The sequence below is a fragment of the Rhincodon typus genome, chromosome 14, assembly GCF_021869965.1.
Source record: "Rhincodon typus isolate 14 chromosome 14, sRhiTyp1.1, whole genome shotgun sequence".
NCBI lineage: Eukaryota > Metazoa > Chordata > Chondrichthyes > Orectolobiformes > Rhincodontidae > Rhincodon > Rhincodon typus.
Genome location: NC_063345.1, coordinates 24,810,404 through 24,832,524, shown reverse-complemented (window position 1 = coordinate 24,832,524; position 22,121 = coordinate 24,810,404). Strand labels below are relative to the sequence as shown.

General features: G+C 38.7%; 1 protein-coding gene across 2 annotated transcripts in view; it reads left to right on the top strand.

Annotated features, from left to right (window-relative positions):
* kdrl (kinase insert domain receptor like) overlaps positions 1–22,121 on the top strand; it is a 181,133-nt gene that overhangs the window by 117,252 nt on the left and 41,760 nt on the right. For both annotated transcript variants that reach the window (XM_048605338.1, XM_048605339.1), the window contains exons 13-20: positions 3,682–3,990; positions 6,761–6,907; positions 10,834–10,965; positions 11,712–11,818; positions 13,708–13,843; positions 14,264–14,368; positions 18,849–18,962; positions 21,451–21,539. In XM_048605338.1, the coding sequence (XP_048461295.1) occupies positions 3,682–3,990; positions 6,761–6,907; positions 10,834–10,965; positions 11,712–11,818; positions 13,708–13,843; positions 14,264–14,368; positions 18,849–18,962; positions 21,451–21,539 (1,139 nt within the window). The remainder of the gene's footprint in view (positions 1–3,681; positions 3,991–6,760; positions 6,908–10,833; positions 10,966–11,711; positions 11,819–13,707; positions 13,844–14,263; positions 14,369–18,848; positions 18,963–21,450; positions 21,540–22,121) is intronic.

The following is a 22,121-nucleotide window of genomic DNA, read 5'->3' as shown; positions in this document are numbered from 1 at the left end:
TTCTTCATCAAGTCGACATTTTTGCAGAATGAACAAATTTTTTTTTTCCTGATTGCCCATTATTTTGGAGAGCCTTTAAAATCCTTGATAAATACATAGATATGTCTGTTGTTTCTCCCAGTGCAAGTGTCCCGACACCTAAGGTGCTTTTAACTCTTCCACTTATTTTGCTTCCTATTCCCAAGCTAATGGACAAACTTTGTCATTTAAAATAAAAACAGAGTGCTGGAGAAATAAAGCAGGTCTGACAGCATCTATAGGGAGAAAAACAGAGTTAACATTTCAAGACGAGCGCACTTTCATCAGAAGAAATGACACTCGTCATTCAAGTTCAGCAAGATTCATTATAGTTTTCATTTGCCATTTGTCATTCTTCCCACTAAAACTATAATGAATACTGCTGTGCTCGAATAACTATGGGAAGATCAGAATAGGAACTCTATCATGGCACCACAAGCAACATACTTTAATTTTAGTAGACAATTTCTGAACAACCTGTTCAGAGATGCTATGATACACCTCTGCAGCAAGTGGTGATTGAACACAGGACTCCTGGTGCAGAGATAGGGATACTACCGCTGTACTAAAGCTGATTAATTTCCAACACCTTTTTGCCTCATTCCCTCTGTATGTAGAAAGTGATTAGGAAGGTGAATGGAATGTTCGCATTTATTGCATAGGAGTGAAATTTCAAAGGAGGGAAACTTTATTACAGTTGAATAGGGCCTTGGTAAGAATACATCTGGAATTTTGGTCTCCTCATTTGAAATTTAATTTAATTTTATCAGAAGCAGCTCAGGGAATTTTCACTGGATTTATTTCTGGGGAGAAGTTGACCCTATACGCATTGGAGTTTAGAAGGATGAAGAGTGATCTTATTGATTCATACAAGAAACTGAGGTAACTTGGTAAGGTGGACAACAGGAGGATGTTTGCTATTTTTGGCAGAGACTAGAATTAGGGGACCCAGTTTGAGAATAAGATGGAGATCCTTTTAAGATGGAGATTAGAAGAAAAAGATCTTTCAGAGAATTATTCGCCTGTGGAGTACTCTTTCCAAATGCATTTATTCAAGGCTGAGTTAGATAGATTTTGGACAGACAAGTCAAATGTATGAAGGGAAGACAGGCAAGTGGAGTTCAGACACAACCAGATCAGCCATGACATTATAGACTGACTAAGCAGGTTTGAAGGACTGAATGGTCTTCTCCTACTTCTAAGCCCTGTGTTTCTCGGTAAGTGCAAATCAAACAATAATTTGATTTTTCCACAACAATGTTTACATTTTCTGGTGGTGCATTTGCTTTACGAATTCTTGCGACAGTGGATAGTTCCTTGCCTCCTGCTTCTAAGCAAGAAGCTATGGGTTTGAGTCTCATTCAGCACTTACTGGAGAGCACGGTGGCTCAGTGGTTAACTCTGCTGCTTTACAGTGCCAGGGACTCAGGTTCAATTACAGCCTTTGGTGACTGTTTATGTAGAGTTTGCATGTTCTCCACACTTCTGTGTGGATTTCTGCCGGGTGCTCTGTTTCCTCCCACAGCCCAAAGATGTGCAGACTAAGTCAATACTAAATGCCTGAATAATGGGATAGGACAGGCAGCTTCACTTGGGCAGAATGCTCTCTGAAGGATCGGTACGGACTTGATGGGCTAAATAGCCTCTTTCTGTACTGTAGGGATTCTATGATTTGATGGCCAAGGAAGGTGCATTGGTAATGCAGCCAAGCAAGTTTATTACAATATAAGACAATAGCAAGTAGTAAGAACAAGAGAAATTCCTTGTGACGGAAAAATGTTGGAACTTTTATCATCACATCATGGGGCAGCACGGTGGGTCAGTGGTTAGCACTGCAGCCTCACAGTGCTAGGGACCCGGGTTCGATTCCAGCCTCAGGCAACTGTCTGTATGGAGTTTCCACATTCTCCCCATGTCTGCGTGGGTTTTCTTCAGGTGCTGTGGTTTCTTCCCACAGTCCAAAGATGTGCAGGTTAGTTGAATTGGCCATGCTAAATTGCCCATAGTGTCTAGGGTGGGAAATGTAGCGGGTGGGTCTGGCTGGGATGGTCCTCGGAGGGTCAGTGTTGACTCGATGGACCGAATGGCCTGCTTCCACACTGTAGGGACTCTAAAATCAGACTTCATAGCTCCAAACTATAGTGTGCGCATAAAAGTGCATATTGGCACAGTTACTGGATTCTCTGCTATTATCTCCATACATTTATTTTCAGTTGATAACAACAGTAAAGAAACTCAGAGCTAAGGTCAGTTTCTTCCCCTGATAAAAAAGCAGTACTTATTTGTTTTGTCATGGTTACATAAAGAATAAAAACCTGTCCATTCTGTCCTGCCAGCAATAAAACCCCATTTACAGGTTTACAGCTGGGTGCTTGGGCGGAGGGAGGGGCTTATAGGATTCCTCGAATGATGATCAGACTACATTCCCATCTTCCCACACCTCTCTACAATTTTATGGTTGGAGTGGAGCAGCCTACGCTAGCCCACCTGTTTTTCCTTAATTAAAGCCCTTAAGAGGGCAATTAAGGACCACTCATGAGTGTTTCTTACCCAGCCTAAATTTTCAGGCTGGGAGTATGCCCAGAAAGTGACCCTACTCAGACCTCTGGAGGGACGGTCAAGGAAGGGACACGCCCATCAACAGCATCCATTAGTAATGAGCCAAATAATTTTTTAAAACAATTGGTGAAAGCTTTATGGTTGGTGTAACTGAAACTAGCTTACAATTCCAGGTTTCATTATTTGAATTTAAACTCCATCAAAAGCCATGGTGGAATTTGAACTCATGTCCCCAAAGTTTTGGCCTGGTCCTCTGAAATATTCATCCACTGACATTACCACCCTGCCACTATTTTACCCACCCACCCCCATCTTAACATTGTTGCCCATCCAGTTCATGCTCGGAGTTAATGATACTCAAATTTAACTTGTGGTACTGTGCTGTTTTGTCGCAACAAACTCAACATTTGTACTATAAAACTCTAATTTATTAAATTAGCAAAAGAGGATCAAAGCAGAGTTGAGTTCTACTGGAGTTCTTTGCCAGAAGGTAGGTCAAACCCTCAGTACCATGACCTCCACCATGGGTAGGGCAAGGAGGCAGATCCCAAATCCAGAGAGAATGGTGACCGAATACCTGTTGACGACAATCTGATTCACAGCAGCCAAATGACCCCATCCCAATTCCCCATGAAATCTGAGTTGCCATGGCAACATCCTCTTTTACATGCATGTTGTAGTCCAGAACTATGGGCAGTGATGGTAGAGGTTCCAAATCCTTTCCATTATGTGGCTGACCAAAAATCTCTTTCAGCCTTACTACCTGCCATTGTCATATGTTGGAAGTATTGACAAGTTGATCCTCAACTTTTGTTTAATAAAGTTGGCATGCTTGTATTACTGGAGGGTTGCTAGTGACGTAACATTGTCTCTGTCATTGCTACTGATAATTCTTTGGAAGACAAAGAATTGAAATACCGCACTTAAACTTGTGATAGTTTATCAATTGGCAACAAAGTCAAATCTGCTGTTTTAGTCTGTTCCCCACACTGTGTTGCTGAAAAATTCTCTCCCTTGTTAAGAATCACTGAAAATATTTTACAGAAATGCCTACAGGATTCAATGTGTCAGTTTCGTTCACTGTCTTTGTCTGTTTTCGATTAGATCAGCCAGATCACTTGTACCTCAAAGCAAATGCCAATGAATCTCGAACTGAGGGAGACGACCTAAATCTCACCTGTCTCGTGAGAAATTTCTTAATGCATGAACCTGCATGGTATTACCAGTCCTCATTGAATTCATCGGACATTAATCTGAACGAATACACTCAGAAAGTTTATGGAAACTACTCCAAAACATTATTTCTTAGTATGAGAAATTTGACCGAAAACAACACCGGAATTTACAAATGCAAAACAATGAACAACGCTTCCAAAGAGCAGTACGAGAAGCACACCATGGTCTACATTAAACGTGAGTCTCACCAAATCTCTTTACAATTTTAGCTATTTAGATGTTCCAATTACGAACATTTTAACTCTGACCCATCAGCTTAGCTGCTTATTATATCATTTTAATGTCTGTACTGTACCATTCAAGACATTTACCTGACTGATCCCAGGTCTGTCTTGAGTTAACTGATTTCCACAGAGCCAAAGGTCAAGAACCCATCATTTACACAAGTTCCTCTGGATAAGGAATAGAGAATTTTTTTATAGCTCCTTAACAGGATTGTTCCATTGAGAAGAGGTTGAGAGATGGGCCCGTGTTCAACAGAGTTTAGAAGAATGAGAGAAAACCTTATTTTAACATATAAGATTCTCAGGGGACTTGAGAGTCTAGGAGGAAAGCAGTCACTTATATATGACAGAGATATGGAGGAATTCCTTCTTTCAGAGAGTAGTCAAACTGTAGTATCCTTTACCACATAAATGCAAAAGCATAACTGGAGAATGCACTCTTGTATCAAAATATTAAATGGCCCTTTGTTGGCCATCTTTATTACACTTCAGCTTCACACCATAAGATCAAAAGAAATGAGAACAGGAGTGGGCTATTCGGTCCCTCGAGTCTACTGCGCCATTCAGAAGGACCACAGTTGATATTAATATTTTAAATTGAAATTAAATTAAAATAAAATTTTGAATTGAATATTTGTAAAGCCATTAGTAATTTGCCATTAGTAATTATTGCAGCACAGATTGAGGATAGTGTAGTGCAGTGTTTGTCAGGTTGCAATGCAGAACTGTGCAACTAATAAGGTCGGTCAAAATTTTACAATATAAAGCTTAAAAAATTTAATTTGGTTGAATTAAAGCTGGTATGATTAAGAACTAACTATAATGCTGTCCAATTGTTGTAACAACCTGCCCCAGCTATCCGATAGAATAGTTGACAGGACCCAGCCTTCAGTCCATTCTTTTCTTACCAGCTCTTTCCTGGACTTAGCACTAACCCTTGTGATACCACACTACTAATAGTTTTCCTTCCTGGGAATGATATATTATTGCCACTCTCTGTTTTTTCTACCTATCAAACAACCTGTATTAGTATATTCTCCCCAGTACCGTGCCCTCGAAATTACCTTCCTGTGTCAAAAGCCTTTCTGAATATCCAAATACTCCACATCTTCTGGTTCTTCTTTGTCCATGCTACAAATAACAGACTCGAAAATCTCCAACAAGTTTGTCAAATATGATTTCCTTTTCAGAAATACTATTTAACTCTACCTGATTTTACCAGTTATGACTGGTAAATAGATTCTAACATCTCCCTCGTACAGAGGTCAAGCTAGCAGATTTGTAGTTCTCCATTGTCCCTTCTCAAATAGTGAACTTATATTTTTGACTTTCCAGTCAGCAGGAACATTTCCAGAATCTGTAGAATTGTGAAAGATAACCAACAATGCATCCAATATCTCTACTACTAATTCCTTCAACAATTAGGTATGCAGTTCATCTGGTCCAGGAGGTATAGCAACCTTCAATCCAGTGAATTTTTTAACTACTACTCCTTTATTAAAACTAATTTCTTTTAGCTCTTTAATTACCTTTGATTGCCTAGTATTTCAGAAAGATTTTCTGTACTTCCATGGAGCCAGGCACAAAGTAATTATTCCGTATCTCCGCCATTTCCCAATTCTCCACTATAAATTCTCTTGCCCCCACCAGCAATAGGTGCATGCTTATCCTTTCTAATATCTTTCCTATCATCTGTCAATAGAAGCTTTTACAGTCTCCCTTTATGCCTCTGTCTAGCATGTATTTGTATTCTGCTTTCCCTTTTCCTTGTCAGCTTCCTGGCCCCTCTTTGAAGGGTCATAATTTGCTCCCAATTGTCAGCCTTCCCACTTTTTCTGACATTCTTGTTAGATCCTTCTTTTGATCTAATGCAATCTTTCACATTTCGCTTTAGGTGTTCGTACCTTAGAGGAACGTATATTTATGTGTTTCTTCACATACTAGCCAATACCTGTCTACCATCAAATCTTTTTGTGTATTTTCCCAATCCACTCTAGTCAACATGCCTCTAATTGCCTCATAGCTTCAGTTGCCTGGATTTAAGATCCTAGCTTCATCACGTTTCACATAAAATTTTAATCACATTATGGTCACTATTTCCCAAAGGCTCCTTTACAGCAAAGTTTTTATTTAGCCTTTTCCCATTACATACCACAAAACCCAAAATAGCCTGATCCCTTGTTGGCTCCTTAACACCGTACCAGAATCACATCCCAAGCACAGTCCAAGAATTCATCCTCTACAGCATTAGTACTGATTTGGTGAACATAACCTACATGTAAATTAGTCATCCAGTATTGTATATTACCCACATGAAATGCATCTCAAATTGCATAGTTTATACTGTACCCAATATCAGTACTGAAGTTTAATTTTCTATAAACAATTCCCAGCAATGTTTGTTTCCCCTCAGCTCCACCCACACTAATTCTACATCTTGCTCCTTTACTGGTGTCATTCCTTCTTAAGATTGCCATCCCACCTCTTTTTCCTTTTGTCTTCCATTCTTAAACTTAGAACCTGCTTGGGCTTTCAGTAATCTCCTAGAATTAACAAAAATGCATCCAATACAGAGAAAAAAATCTCTGCTTTCATCTCCTCCAGTGATCAAAACCAGTCTAGGAAATCATATTGAAATCACTCCTATCTGGAAAAGAGAAGAGAACTGAAAAAAAAAGTCAAGTAGACAATTGAAAATGTTTTTTTTCTCTCTATTATTGCAGCTAAGACCATCCCAGTCCTTCAAAAGAACCTGACAGGGCAGGAGGTTAACAGCAGTGGTACTGTGATCCTGACTTGCGATGTTAGTGGACGGCCTCCTCCGAGCATCACTTGGTTCAAAAATGAGCAACCGGTTCTCCCAGCTTCAGGTGCATTACATGATATTTCCTATCTCTTTTTCTTTCTTCGAACAAAGTGCTAAGGCTAATATGACTGCATTCTCATTAATCTGAAACCTAATGGTCTTTCTCGCTCTTTTCAAATATGGTAATTTTCCCGTACATTGGGCCTTGATGCTTCACCTTTCTTGATTGCAAACAAAAACTCCGAAATAACAAAAAGCGATTTCAAAGCTGATGAAGTTACGTGCATTTTTACTTGTTTCACGTGTATCTCTAAACAGTGTACGCTTTTATTTCCAAACATCTATCTTCTGTCCATCTGGAAATGGTATTCAAGGCATCTGGAGTAGTTGTCAAGAGGATAACTGCCCTTTCAGATGTGAAACATATCGACAACAGAGCCTGGCAAATTTTTTAAAGCTTTAAAGTTCAGACAGTTGCCTTATTGGTGATGGTTTATATTCCAATGTCACATTCACCTTGAACTTTGACAAACATTCCCATCTGTCTATGTAACAATATTCACTGTATTTCGTGTTGCTCAAAAAGCTTTCATATCTTTTGGTGTGATGGATGCTGAAGAAATACAAGTATTAGTCATGGTATTTTTATACAGTTTCAACGTATAACAGAGCATGAAATATCACATTCTTTTAAATTTCAATATTTCAATGTACACAAAAATTCAGATAGTCAGGAAGTCACATAATTCCCCGCAATTTGCTCTTGATTAATTTATTCCTGTCAATCAATTTTTATTCATTTCCACCTTGTTGTATTTTCTTCACTTTAGTTTAAATTTCTACCAGTAATTTCTATTTACATGTCCTCTGTACAATAACATCTAGGAGTGAATCAATGCCGTTACTATGAGTAGCAGCATTGCAAAGATGTTTACTGAGTCTCGAACAAAGGAAATATATCTTACTCTCAAGATAAATTGTGTCAAGTCCATAAATTGTATCTTTGTGCCAATTTTTATGTCTTCCAGCATGTACCTTATAAATAAATCTGGTTTATGGGCAACCATAAAATATGGAGTGCAGTGTATAAACCAGAATGAGCTGTGGTTGCCTGAAAACAGATACAATTAGCTTCTGTTTTGTTTAATTCATTCATGGGATGTGAGTTTTGCTGGCTGGGCCAGCATTTATTGTCCACCCTAATGGCCTAAAGAGCAATTAAGAAGCAACCACGTTGCTCTGTGTGTACAGTCACTTGAAGGCCAGACAATGTCCTTTCTTAAATTTCTTACATTTTTATTGAATTCAAATTCCACCATCTGCCCCAGTAGGATTTGTACTTAGGTCCCCAGAATATTACATAAATCTCTGGATTAATAGTCACGGAACAATACTATGAGGCAATCATCTCCCCTCGCAAGCCAAACACTTATGTTGTATTGTTGCATAACAATGAGGAAGGCCTCTGATTATTTCCCCAGTCTCTACCAAGGTACCTGATTTCAGCCAGAGTTTGAGGACAGATGCAATACGTTGCCTCAACAGTTCAGGGTTGGAGGAAGGAAAAATTAGTCAGGGTACCTATGCTTGAAAGCTGGGTAGTGTAGATGATGGTGGTCAGCTCAGAACTAGAAATAGGCTGAGCTATGACGTCTTCTATATTTAAATTGCTTAGATTACATGATGCCCAATGTATAGCCTCTAACACAAAGAATAGCTGTAGCCATGGAACTGCCTCTTGCCTAAGTCAGTGCACTCAGGAGAAGTGGAGAGAAAAAAATGGACAAGGGAAGGAGGTTTGCTGATAGGGAAACTGTGGAAGAATACCAATTTTTTTTTGATTTATGCTGGGATTCTGTCCTAACCTAGAAATTTTCAATGATTCTTTTAAGACACCATTAATGAAGAGTATGAAAACATTTGAATTGCAGTCAGACAGTTTGGTTTTCACACCCACCTCAACTCTATACATGTTTTCCCTTAAATAATTTCCTTTTATGTAGCACCTTAATAAGATGTTATGAAAATGTTATACAGTTTCAAAAGTACAATAAATTATGACAGAAAATAAATAGTAAGCTTTTTTTTAAACATTGCATTAAAATAATATCAGACGCATGTATATTTAGTCAAGGTTATTTAATTGCCTTTCCAGAATATTAAATACTGACACTTTTATCAAGATGTAACATGTTTGCTCCATGGTGTAAAATGTATATTTAAGAGGCCAATTGGCATTTTTCTGTACATTTGGATGTTTTCTTTTTCACATGCATCACTAGTCCCCTTGTCACTCAAACATGTGACAAATTTTTTTCTTTGTGCCTAAAAATCCCATGTTAGCAGAGTATGAAGGATATCAGATTCCCACTCCTAATTGTTGAAATTAGATTTTCATCCTTGTGTTTAATTTTCTCTGTAACCTTGCCTACTCCCCAGTCCCTAAGCCCATCCAACGCTACAACCCATGCAAAACCTGTTCTTTTGACTCCACAAATTGTTGCTCCATGTATTGGAAAATCAAACATCAGATGAGAATATGATCAGAGTTGATAATACTCAGTACTCACTGCATGATAGACGTATAAATAATAACCATTTGAGGCAGGCATTGAAAAATGTAACCAACAAGGACAAACGGTTTTCAGAAAAATAGGCAAAGACAGAAATTTAGTAGAAATTAGTTATGAATTAAGGAAATAAGACTGATCTATGACAGTCCTGGGCTGCAAGTATACATTGGCACTTGAATAAAACATTACTGACCACAGTCTACAAAATATTAATACAAGCATACAGTACAAAGCATTCATTTGGTCTTCCTGCATCTATAATTATACTTAAATTTTTAAAAATGTCCCAAGACACAGAGGTGTAAGTTAATAATAGTGATTTCAAGCTTTATGAGACATAAAGAAAGATGATGAAAATGAGGGGTTTTTAAAGCGGATTCTTAAAGGAAGAGAGCTAGTTTAGAGACAGGGCAGGCTAAAAAGGCAATCCTAGAGAGCACAATCTAAACAACCAAAAGCATATGTGCTAATGATGGAGCAAGAGGAGGAAGAGGCTGGAGTCAGAAGAACAGGTTTTGCATGGGTTGCAGCGTTGGATGGGCTTACGGACTGGGGAGTAGGCAAGGTTACAGAGAAAATTAAACACAAGGATGAAAATCTAATTTCAATTGGAGGATGTCTTTGTAATGGAAAGAATATGGCATTGATACTTAACCAATGGTTCAATAGAGCACCAAGGTTGTGAATTATGGCAGCATTAACCTGGTTAAAATAAATCAATTCGTGTTTCTCTATTAACCTAGTAGACAAGAGAATGTCATAAGAAGATACTTTCCTTGTGAGCTAATATCAGGTGGCAATAGGATTAGATTTGGTTGCAATGTTTCCTCATAGTCTCATACTCATTGCCAAGGTCAGCAATATAAGCAATAGCCATTTGAGAAAGGCATTGGAAAGCGTATCCCCACAAGAAGAAGTCGTGAGACCGATTATCTGTAATTTCCAGCCTCATGTCTATTGAGAAATTAAAAGAAAGCCTTTTGCGAAATTTAGACATGGTAATATAAATGAATAGTAATAATATTTCAATGTAAACCTAGAATACCTGCAGAAAAAGATCGTTATTTGTTTAGAGTTTAAAATTATTCTATGATTCTGACATAGCTTTTCATGATACAAATAAAACTATGGAAACAAGTACCATAACTTGAAACAAGAATGAAGATTTTATTTGTGACTGTTTACTTACCACTTACAAAGACCTACAGTAGCAAGACATCTTTAAATACTAGCAAAAACAGAAGTTCTGGGAAAGAGTCACCGGGCCTGAAACATTAACTCTGATTTTTCTTCACAGATGCTGCCAGACCTGCTCAGCTTTTCCAGCAACTTCTGTTTTTGTTCCTGATTTACAACATGCACAGTTCTTTCTGTTTTTATCTTTATATCAACAATGTGATTTCTTTTCTAAACCCAGGCATTTTTTTGGAATCAGGAAACAAAACTTTAATCATTGAAAGAGTCAGATATGATGATGAAGGCGAATACAAATGCAAGGCCACCAATGAGCAGGGAAGTGTTGAAACCTCAGCATATGTAGCAGTCCTAGGTATGGATCTGCAAGAATGTTCTTTCACTGTTTGAGCAAAATGTGGGTTGTAGACCATGGCAGTGAAATGTTCTTCTCTCACTAGGTTCACATAATTTAAATGGTGGAAAGGGGGAATAATGCTCAAATACACACAAACACACACATGTACACTCAAGCATACTTATCCAACATTTTTGCAAAGAGTGCTAACTACACTCTAGTATCACAATAGTTTTCCTACAATATAGCTAAAGCCACTTTTACTGAACTTCGTTTAAATTTGGCCTAAACCTCAAAAATTGACACCAGTCTAAAAGTAAAACATTTTCAGAATCTCATAAATAAATAAAGAATTTGATGTATTCAGTCATGAAACAAATGACGCATATATTTTGTGCTATGCATCTTCCTAGAATTTGCACACATATGTATTCTGTTTCTATTCTTTTAAAAAGTGTCTTTAGGTGTCATGGAAATGCTGCACCTCGAGCATGCTACTGCGATGGAAAATTTAAATAATTAGGAAGATTTAATAGTTACATTTAATAGTTAAAGCTTCTCTTACAACACATACATACATTCAAAGAGCAGAAGTTATCATTTATTCAGGTTAAAGACCATTCAATGCCTCATTTTACGGCTCATATGACAGTAGATTCAGAACAAACTGTGTCTGTCACCATTAATAAATTAATTCTGGGCTATATTAAAACGTAATCCATGTACAATGGCAACTTTTCATGTAATTTAATGCTTTTTTTCAGGGTCTGAGGAAAAATCCAACTTGGAACTGATCATTTTGGTCTGTACTGGGGTAGCAGCAACACTCTTCTGGCTTTTGCTCACACTTTTCATACGTAAACTCAAGAAGGTAAGGTTATAAATAATCTTTCTAGTTGCCACATTTATTTTGCACCACGAAACAAAAGATCAAAATGTCAGATGAGGAAAACGTACAAAGAATGGTTGGAGGTGCAACTGCATGACTAAATCATCCATCTCTGATCAATTTCCAGAAAGCAACATGTGAAACTGTCCCAAGGTCAATACTTACACTATTAATTTGTTAATGATGTACAAGCTTGGACTCAGTATTCTATATATTGTAATTAGTAAAATAGAAAGATTCTTATCTGTTTGTTCTATTTTCTCCCTTTATTTCTTAAGTGTGGCACTTGTCTCCATGCATCTGGAAATTTACTTATAACACTCACATCTGACTCAGAATGTCTTGTGTTCAAGTCATTGTGGAGAAGTGAGAGAATGTAATCTGGGCTCATACTCCACTTTTGGAGGAGCCATCTTTTGGTTGACACATTGAAGGTCTTCCCCATGTAAAATCCTGTGAAACTATTTAAGGAAGAAAAGTGGACCCTCCTCCTCGGTATCCTAGCCAACACCTATCATTCAATCAGCACTAAGAATGAGTTTTCTTCTAATAATTATTTTAGTTGTTGATCATGGCTAACTGCACAAATCATTTGCCCTCTTTCCAATTTTATAGCAATGACTACATTTCAGAGATGCTTATTCGACTATAAAACACTTTCAAATGTCCTGATGTTGTGACAGACACTATAAAAATCAGGTTATTCTTTTCTATGATAACAAGGTGCAGAGCTGGATGAACACAGCAGGTCAAGCAGCATCATAGGAGCAGGAAGGCCGACAGATGATGAAGGGTCTAGGCCTGAAATGTCAGCCTTCCTGCTCCTATGATGCTGCTTTTCCTGCTGTGTTCATCCAGCTCTACACCTTGTTATCTCAGGTTCTCCAGCATCTGCAGTTCCTACTATCTCTTATTCTTTTCTATAGTGGCTGGGTTCCCTCGAGTACTGCATTCCAAATGCTCACTCACCTAACCCTAAATAATGCTGTGTGTTTTTTTTTTGTTGCTGGAACAGGGTTCACTTCTAACACATCTAATCTTTAAACCAGCATAAGATATGCCCCGATGTATCAGGTTTTCTAGGATCAGTCAGTGAAATATTTTTGGTACGCCCGTTGATCTCTAGCATAACACCACATGGTCCAAAGAGCAGGTGATTGACTGTGGTAAGTCAACCATAGCATAACATTGCACCATCCCTTTTAATGACATGAGAAAATAACTTGAAATTTGAAAAGTATTATTTTAGAAATCTCACGTGATAATTGATGATGAGGGTGAGACGGGAGGGTTCCTTATGTGTTTAAACAACATCTTCCCGTCTCTCAACTCTTACATTAAAAAGAATTTTGAAGTTTAGTTTTGTTGGAGCATAGATCATGGAAAACCCAACAGATGACATATTTCTGCTATGTAAGTACTACTAAAGCATACTAACCCATAAAATGAATGGAAATTTCACACCATCCTGTACTACCAGCAGAAATTTGAAAGGCCATTTCCTATTTCTACCACTACCCACTTCAGTCCGTTTACAAAATCAGAGAAAGTCTGTTTCTGCTGATGGTGACAGCCTATTCACCACTCGTTCGTAATCAGACATCCAATGGGATTCATTCATTCATGACAGCAACTCCAGGCTAACTTTTTGTCGTGCAGGTATGCCAAGACTGTAGTTGTAGCCACTAACCTGGCTTAACTTTAACTCAGCACAGATCAGAGGTCAAACCTGGCATTTTCAGAAACTGAACTGTTCATTAACGCACCAGGTGGAGTCTTTACTCACTAAACACAGGAAGAGCTATTTTAACAGAAACAGGAAAATGAGTGGCAGGCATGCAAATTGACAACAGTTCATAATATCTTTGCAGCCAAGTTCTGGGGATGTTAAATCTGGATATCTGTCCATCATAATGGATCCAGATGAAGTGCCTCTGGATGAGCAGTGTGAACATCTAGCATATGATAGCAGTAAATGGGAGTTTCCCAGGGACAGACTCAGGCTTGGTAAGTACAACACACTTATAGATAGGATGTTTGGAAAGATGTAATAATATAATTTAAGGAAGGAAATATTCTTGGGACCAAACATCTCTTTGTTTTGACAATTAAATTTCAATCTCAGTTTACTACTTTAAATCATTCACCAGAGCAAGGTTTGTTTTTGTGGTAGCATCGACTTCTGGGCTTATCACAGCATTTCCTTCTCTAACTTATTGGGATGGAACTAATGAAGCATGTATACTTTATTGTTCAGATCAACTAATTAATGAACCTTTATTACTTCTAATCAACCTTAGAACAGTTTACTTCATTTTTCATATTTCCAGATCTTTTGCATTGAATTATATTTTTCTGTTGATACAAGTGTGCAGGTTGATCTAAAGATAAATCTATTGTGAACTGAACCTGTTTCTCTTTGCACAGGCAAAACACTGGGACTTGGTGCATTTGGAAAAGTGGTGGAGGCATCTGCTTTTGGGATTGATAAGTCTTCAACCTGTAAAACAGTGGCTGTAAAAATGCTGAAAGGTACTTTTCTGCTTCCTCATTAATTATGGATTTCATGCAGACATTGGAGGTATTAACATCAGCTGCTTACAAAGTAGTCTCCAACCAACAACAAACATTTTTTCTCTGTTTAACTGGGTGTTGTGCTGACCCAGCTTCTAGTCTTATACTGAAGCCTTCTCACATAACTGACTGATAGAGAATTGGGAGCTGGGCAAAAACGAAGATACAACCTCTTAAATTAAAATATCTGTGGACATATGGATGACAGAGAATTGAAGATTTCCCCAGTGCATCAGAAGAAAAGGGGCATCAATTAATATTTTTTATTGGGGCAATTAGCAGGACCTTTCTTAGAAGGTTGTGGAATTTAGCCAGAAATATATGTGACATCCATGTATCTGCAGCTTGTCTACTCAGAGGAGGTGAGGGCAAGATTTGAATGTCGGAATGCCGTGAAATTCAGAGATAGTGGTTACCAAAAGGATAAAATTAGCAACTGTGAGGACAGCTGCAGACAAATTCTTGCCATTGTCTGTTTGTCACATGCGCTTAAATGCATGCTATACATGAAACAAGGTAAATGAGCTTGCGGATAAGATTGAAATTGGGAGGTACGATGTTTTGAGGGTGGCAGAGACGTGGCTGCAAGGGGATCAGGGCTGGGAGCTAAATATTCAAGACTACATGAGCCATAGGAGTACAGTTGGCAGAGGAGGCAGAGTTGTCTTGTCAGTAAGAAATGAAATTAAATCAATAGCAAAAGTTGGAAGACATAGAGTCCGTATGGATAGAGCTGAGAAACAGCAAAGGCAGAAAAGACCCTGGTGGGAGTTATATACAGGCTTCCTAGAAGTAGTTGGGGAAGAAAATAAATCAGGAGATAGAAAAAAAGATATGTAAGAAAGGCACTATTATAATAATCATGGAGGACTTCAATATGCTGGTGGACTGGAAAAATAAGATTAGTACTGAATCTCAAGAAAAAGAATTCAAGGAATGTTTACGAGATCATTTTTTGGAGCAGCCTGTGATAGATCCCACTAGGGAACAGAATATGGTAGAATCACCCTGCAATTTGAGATGCAGAACATTGATTTAGATGTAACAGTAGTACAATCGAGTCTAGGTAACTATAAAGATTAGGAAGGAGCTGGCTAGATTAGATTGGAAGAGGAGCCTAGTGGGGAAGATGTAGAACAGCAATTGCAGGATTTCTGTGGGTAATTCAGGAGGGATAGCAGAAATTCATCCAACAGAAGAAGAAGCATACTGAGGGGAGGAGGAGGCAACCATGGCTGACAAAGGAAGTCAGTGGCATCATAAAAGCAAAAGGAAAAGCAGACCATGTGGTGAAGATTAGTGAGAAGCCAGAGGGTTGGAAAGTCTTTAAAAACCAGCAGAGGACAACTAAGAGGCAGTAAGGGGGAAGAACAGGACATATGACAGTAAGCTAGCTAGCAAGGAAAAGAAGATTGTAAGGGTTTTTTTTAGATATCTAGAGAGAGGCAGGAGTAGACTTTGGACTGCTGGAAAATAAGCTGAAAGGTTTGAAGTTGTATAATCACTCAGTCTAGTCGGCTACATCCCAGGGTTCTGAAGGAGAGAGCTGAAGAGATTATGGACCTGAATTTTCAGGAATTACTGGAGTCAGTAAGGGTGCCAAAGGACTGGAAAATGGCTAATACAACACCCCTGTTTAAGAAGGGAGGGAAGCTGAAGTCAGGAAACTATGGGCAGGTTAGCCTGACCTCAGTCATCAGTAATATTTTAGAGTCCATTATTTAGGGAGAGTTTGCAGAGTACTTAGAAGTGCATGGTAAAATAGGAGTGAATCAGTATGGCTTCATCAAGGGGAGGACATGCCTGACAAATCTGGCAGAATTCTTTGAGGAGGTAACAAGCCGTTTAGACAAAGGAGAGCCAATGAATGTGATTTATTTGGATTTCCAGAAAGCCTTTGATAAGGTGCTGCACAGAAGACTGCTAAATAAAATAAGAGTATTGTACAGGCTAGGAGACTGGACAAAGAAGTGGTAGATGGAATTCAATGTGGGAAAGTGTGAGGTTATGCACTTAGATAGGAAGAATAGAGGCATAGACTGTTTTCTAAATACGGAAAGGCTTCGGAAATTTGAAGTACAAAGGGACATAGGAGTCCAAGTTCATGGATCTCTTGAGGCAAACATACAGGTTCAGTTGGAGGTCAGAAAAGCAAATGTAATGTTAGCATTGATTTCAAGAGGCTTAGCATTCAAAAGCAGCGATGTACTGCTGAGGCTGTATAAGGCTCTGGTCAGGTGCCATTTGGAATACTGTTATCAGCGTTGGGCGCTGTATCTAACGAAGGATGTGTTGGTCCAGAGGACATTTACAAGAATGATCCGTGATGATAAAGGGCTTGTCGTTTGAGGAACAGTTAAGGACTCTGGGTGTGTAATGATGGAGTTTAGAAGGCTGAGGAGGGATCTCATTGACACTTATAGGATACTGACAGGCCCGACTGGAGTGGATTGGAGATGTTTCCACTAGTGGGAAAGACTTGGACCTGAGGGCGCAGCCTCAGAATGAAGGGATGACCCTTTAGAACTGAGATATGGAGGAATTTCTTCAGCTAGGGGGTAGTGAATCTGTGGAATTCATTGCTTCAGACGGTTGTGGAGTCCAAATCATTGAGTGTATTTGAGACAGAGATAGATAGCTTCTTGATTAGTGAGGGGATCAAGGGTTATGGACAGAAGGCAGGAGAATGGGGTTGAGAAACATACCTGCCATAATTGAATGTTGGAGCAGATTCAGTGGGCTGAATGGCCTGCTTCTGCTCCTGTTTCTTATGGTCATATTCAAGTTAGTCTGAGGGGATGTGGTTCTTTTTCATATTCAGTTGTAACTGCCACATAGGAAGTAAAACCTATTCCAATAGCTTAACTGAAGAGTGACGCTGATGGTAATTCTAGATTTATCAAACAATTGATGTTTACATCTGTAAACTGGTGGAAACTAGAAGTACAGAGTTAAGGTTTAACTAAAATAGCTTTTAGGTATTAGCCTAATTCATTCCTCCAATAGGGATGTTTTTTCAGTAGCAAGATGACACTGACTTTTCCAACACCAGTGAATAATGATATATCGAGGCAGAGCAGAAGATTGATCCCCAGCAGTCTCCTCCATCCTGACTTGCACCAGTCTTTCATGTATCAGACACATTGGCCACCGACTTGTGTTCTTGCTGGTAGTTAGCTTAGAAGCAGGAAGAGCTTTATTTCCATGGGATGTTGTCGTAGTGGAATGATGCCACTTTTACACCTCCACCAGAATTAAGTACGGGGGGTAACATTTCCTCCAAGCTGAAGCACTGCACCCACAAGCAGCCATTCCAAGGTTCCACACATGGTGATCTAGTTCTGGAAGGCCCACCGTCAACTTTCCAGCCCACCACCAACAGTGGCCTCTAGGTGACCATTTAAAGGTCTCATCCCACCTCCACAAGGATTGAACCAGTTGTTGCTGTGCAGTTTATAGAGAACCTCAACGTTTGCAGAGAGTTTGTCACCTCCAGGGTCAGAAAAGGGTTTGGGGGTGGGAGAGAGTGGGGTGAGGAGTAGGAAATGATTCTTCAGTAAAAAGGCACTCACTTTATGATTGAGAGACTGGACATTGGGAATGGAGAGATCCATTGAGAGCAGCTCTCCCCCAAGTCTCTGTGCCTCTCTCCTTGCAACTGCCCACCCACCACTACGCACATTACTGATCCGTCCCTGTCTCCACTGCCTGCCCTTCTGGCAGCAACCATGGCCTCCCCTCTGGTACTGTTGCTCTCAAGGGCTTCCAGCGTCTGATTTACCTAGGTAGGATGCCATCTCCCAGGGTCTTGATTCGAGGGTAAAGCGCATGTCAGTGACCTCTCCAAATGCCTGATTGGAATGTGGTTCACCAGGCCATCCTTAAAAGAGGCAGTGTCACTCTCCCACTTACTGTCTAACTTGCAGGTGAAAGCCCTGAAACCTCATCAAGAATCCATCAACTCAATATGCATTGGTGAGGAATGCCATCTTGCTACAGAGGAAAGGGAAAATAAATCAGAGGATCAGTTATTTCCAGGTCACTCTCTAACTAAGGCAAGCCTGACCACAAATGACAAGTGGATGCTTCATACAATCAAGAGACAGGAAGAATCGTGGAATTTAAACCATCAACTTTTCTTTGCTACAGACTAGAAAGCCATTCCATATTCAATTGTTAACTTATTAGCCATATATTGTTAACGTATTGTTTGGAATTTATAACCATATACTCTGTTCATAAGAGTATCTTGATATTTATAATTAGAAGAAATGAGATCAAGGCTAAATCTTGAGTAAAACTAAACTTTATCATTTCCTTGTTCTGTTATCGTTCTAAAAACAGACTTGCAACCTTGGCTTTTTAACCCTGCTTTGTAGACAGATCAAACAACAATTTTCCTATTGTGTGAATTCACTTCAACCTCGTTCTTTAACAGAAGGCGCTAGCACAAATGAATGCAAAGCTCTGATGTCAGAGCTGAAAATTCTTATCCACATTGGCCACCATCTGAATGTGGTGAACATGCTGGGAGCCTGCACCAAGCCTGGAGGTAAGGACTAAACACCCCTTGTATGTTAAAGCACACAAGAATTTTATTGGATCCCCAGAATTACTCACTTATTGGCAAGAGCCCTCGTCTCTATAGAAACACTTCCACTTTTGACTTTCTAAACAAAAAATCTACCTAGTTTCTTTAGTGTTTGTTTCTTAACTTGGGATGAGATGCAAGCTTTCTATAGTGAAGGTGAGGTTAATCAATTATATGTATTGTTTGCTTCACTGTAGTTCCAGATAATAGGTGTCCCTGACCTACATCACAGTCAAACAATTGAAATTTTAAATAATTAAACATAGTACATGTGCACAATAACAGATCACAATTTAAGTTTCATATTCAGCTTCAGAAAATCAATTTCTAAATCTCTGGCTCCAATGTTTGTTTTGGGATTTGTAGGTTCTTTACTCAGAGAGTAGTAAGGGCGTGGAATGCCCTGCCTGCAACAGTAGTAGACTCGCCAACTTTAAGGGCATTTAAACGATCATTGGATAAACATATGGATGATAATGGAATAGGGTAGGTTAGATGGGCTTCAGATTGTCAGCGCAACATCGAGGGCCGAAGGGCCTGTACTGTGCTGTAATGTTCTATGTTCTAAGAATAAAATTCAAAGGGAGAATCCATGCTACATTTCCATCATTCAGAAGAGTAGCAGAGATAATGGAGTGGAAATTGTTGTAATACACCTGCAAACCTATCAGTTTAGCTGTGGAATAAATTACACCCAACCTCTGCAGCCATTGAGCCCACTGTCAAAATTTTTCCAGACATTTCCCCCAAGAGTTGGTCACCATATAAACACCGTGCACATAAACACACCCCGAGCCTAACATGCTTAGGATTTTTCAATGGTCTTTCAGTCACCATCCACCATAATGCTTTTGACACTCTATCAAAAGCACCTTCTTATGAAACTACAGGAAATGGAGTACTCCTCCACTGTCGTGATTGTAACAAGGTCAGCCAGGTGGGCTTCATTGAATTAGATTAACAGCCCCAATCTCATTCTATCAAAGAACCTTGGCAAACAAAGAATTATAACATCATGGTATGGTCACAGGACAGAGGAGGCCTTTTTGACCTTTCAAGATGATGTGGGGTACATTTCTTTTAATATCCATTAAATAACAATAACCATGTTTTCTTTCTTGGAAAAGCTCAGCAGGTCTGATAGCATCTCAGATGCTCCGAGGTAGAGTCACCGGACCCAAAACGTTAACTCTGATTTCTCTTCACAGATGCTGCCAGACCTGCTGAGCTTTTCCAGCAATTTCTCTTTTTGTTTCTGATTTCCAACATCTGCAGTACTTTCAGTTATGTTTTCTTTCATATGATTTTACAGTTACAATCAAACTGCAATCAATTACTACAATTAAAATTTATTTTTATTTCATGCTCAAACTTTTCCATCATGGTGTTTTTGTGTAGATAAGATGACAAAATAAAATCAAAAAATTAACATCTTATATATTTCACAAAAGAAGCCTGTCCAGATTGGCAGGAAGCCACGTGGACCAGAAAAGTTTGAGGTTTAGTTTCCACTCTGTCTGTTTGCTCCTCTCAGTGGTCAAAGAGCTAAAACTTAAGTGAGGAAAATCAGCTTGAGTTCCCTATTCCCAATCGTTACCAGGTGATCTCAGCTGTAAAGTGCTTGTGTGCAGATTAAGAAAGAAAAGGATTTATCTTGGTTGTGACCTACCTATTGGCTTGTCTTCAACTAGCCATATAAAAAAGTATTATTTTTGACTTCTGACAAAAAAGGTTAAATGTTAAACCTTTAAATGTTAACTCTATTTCGTTCTCCAATGATGCCTCTGATCTGCTGAGAATTTCCAGCATTTTCTGCTTTATTTGCAGATTTCTGGTAACTACAGAATTTTGCTTTGGGAACAGATGAGCAATCCACCTACTCACTGACCTTCAAGATGGAAACTTGCTGCCTAATATTTTCTCCCTCCCACCTGGGAATAGGAGTAAACTTCAGTAGCGTTTACACTGTCATGGTGGAAAAAGAAAGAAAACCTATTATGTAGAGATCATTACATTCTCTTGTGTTTCTTTGTACAACTTCTGTCAATGCGAAAATATTATGCTCTGTTATTAGTTGAATGATGAGGTCAGTGACCACAACTAATTAGTTATTGTCTAATATATACCCATAATATTCTGATTGATGAATTCTGAAAAACAATTCCTCATATCTAGCATACTATCACTGTCATGAATAGCGTGTCCTTGTGGCTGTTCCCTCAAGCATTGCCCGTCCAAGCAGAAGTAAGAAAAGTTTTGATGTATAATAGATGATTTGTCAAAATTAACTTGGTGGTTAAATCACCAGTAATTAGCAAATTTTCCTTTTGTTGGTGTGCTGATATAAAGAAGCAGTGTTCTATGCAGCTGAAAATAAGTTTCCACGAGATAGGCAATCACTCACTGTTCTCTAAAAAGTTGTTTTATTTGTTTTTTTTTTAAAAACCAGGCCCTCTGATGGTAATTGTAGAATATTGCAAGTATGGCAACTTATCCAATTATCTCAGGAGCAAGAGGAACGACTTCATTTTAGTCAAGGTATGGCCTAAAACAGAATATGATTGAATGTTCACTGTTAGTCTAGTATCCTTAGGTTACCAAAGTAAGTAAAAAGCCAAAAACACAATCAATATTTTCTTTTATTAAACCCTTAGTAGTACAATTTAGTCCAGCAGCGTGCTGGCTAATTTATTTGCATTCAACATCATTCTCATGCAGTCACAAAATGATTTGGAGTAAAATAGTTTAACAATTGCATTGAAATAACTTGCAAAGGAATTTTAACTGAATGGAGTTAATTATTATACCATCAGAAACAACAAAACTTCTTGTAAGTTCCTTACTTTAAAAAAAAGTCAAACACAAATATAAACACATCACTTGGAATGATAAAATCATAAAACCAGGAAAAGAGAAAATAAAAACAAATAATTTATGCATCTGAATTACAGCCTGGCACCTAAATCTTTTGCTTTGTATACATCACTGTGCCATTAAAGTCAAGTAGTCACCACACAAGGATATTTCAGACATTACACATCTGAATGCTGTCTGTTCGCTGTGATGCTGACTCTTTGCCATTGCCCATTAACACACTTGGTCCCATCTACTGCATTTCCC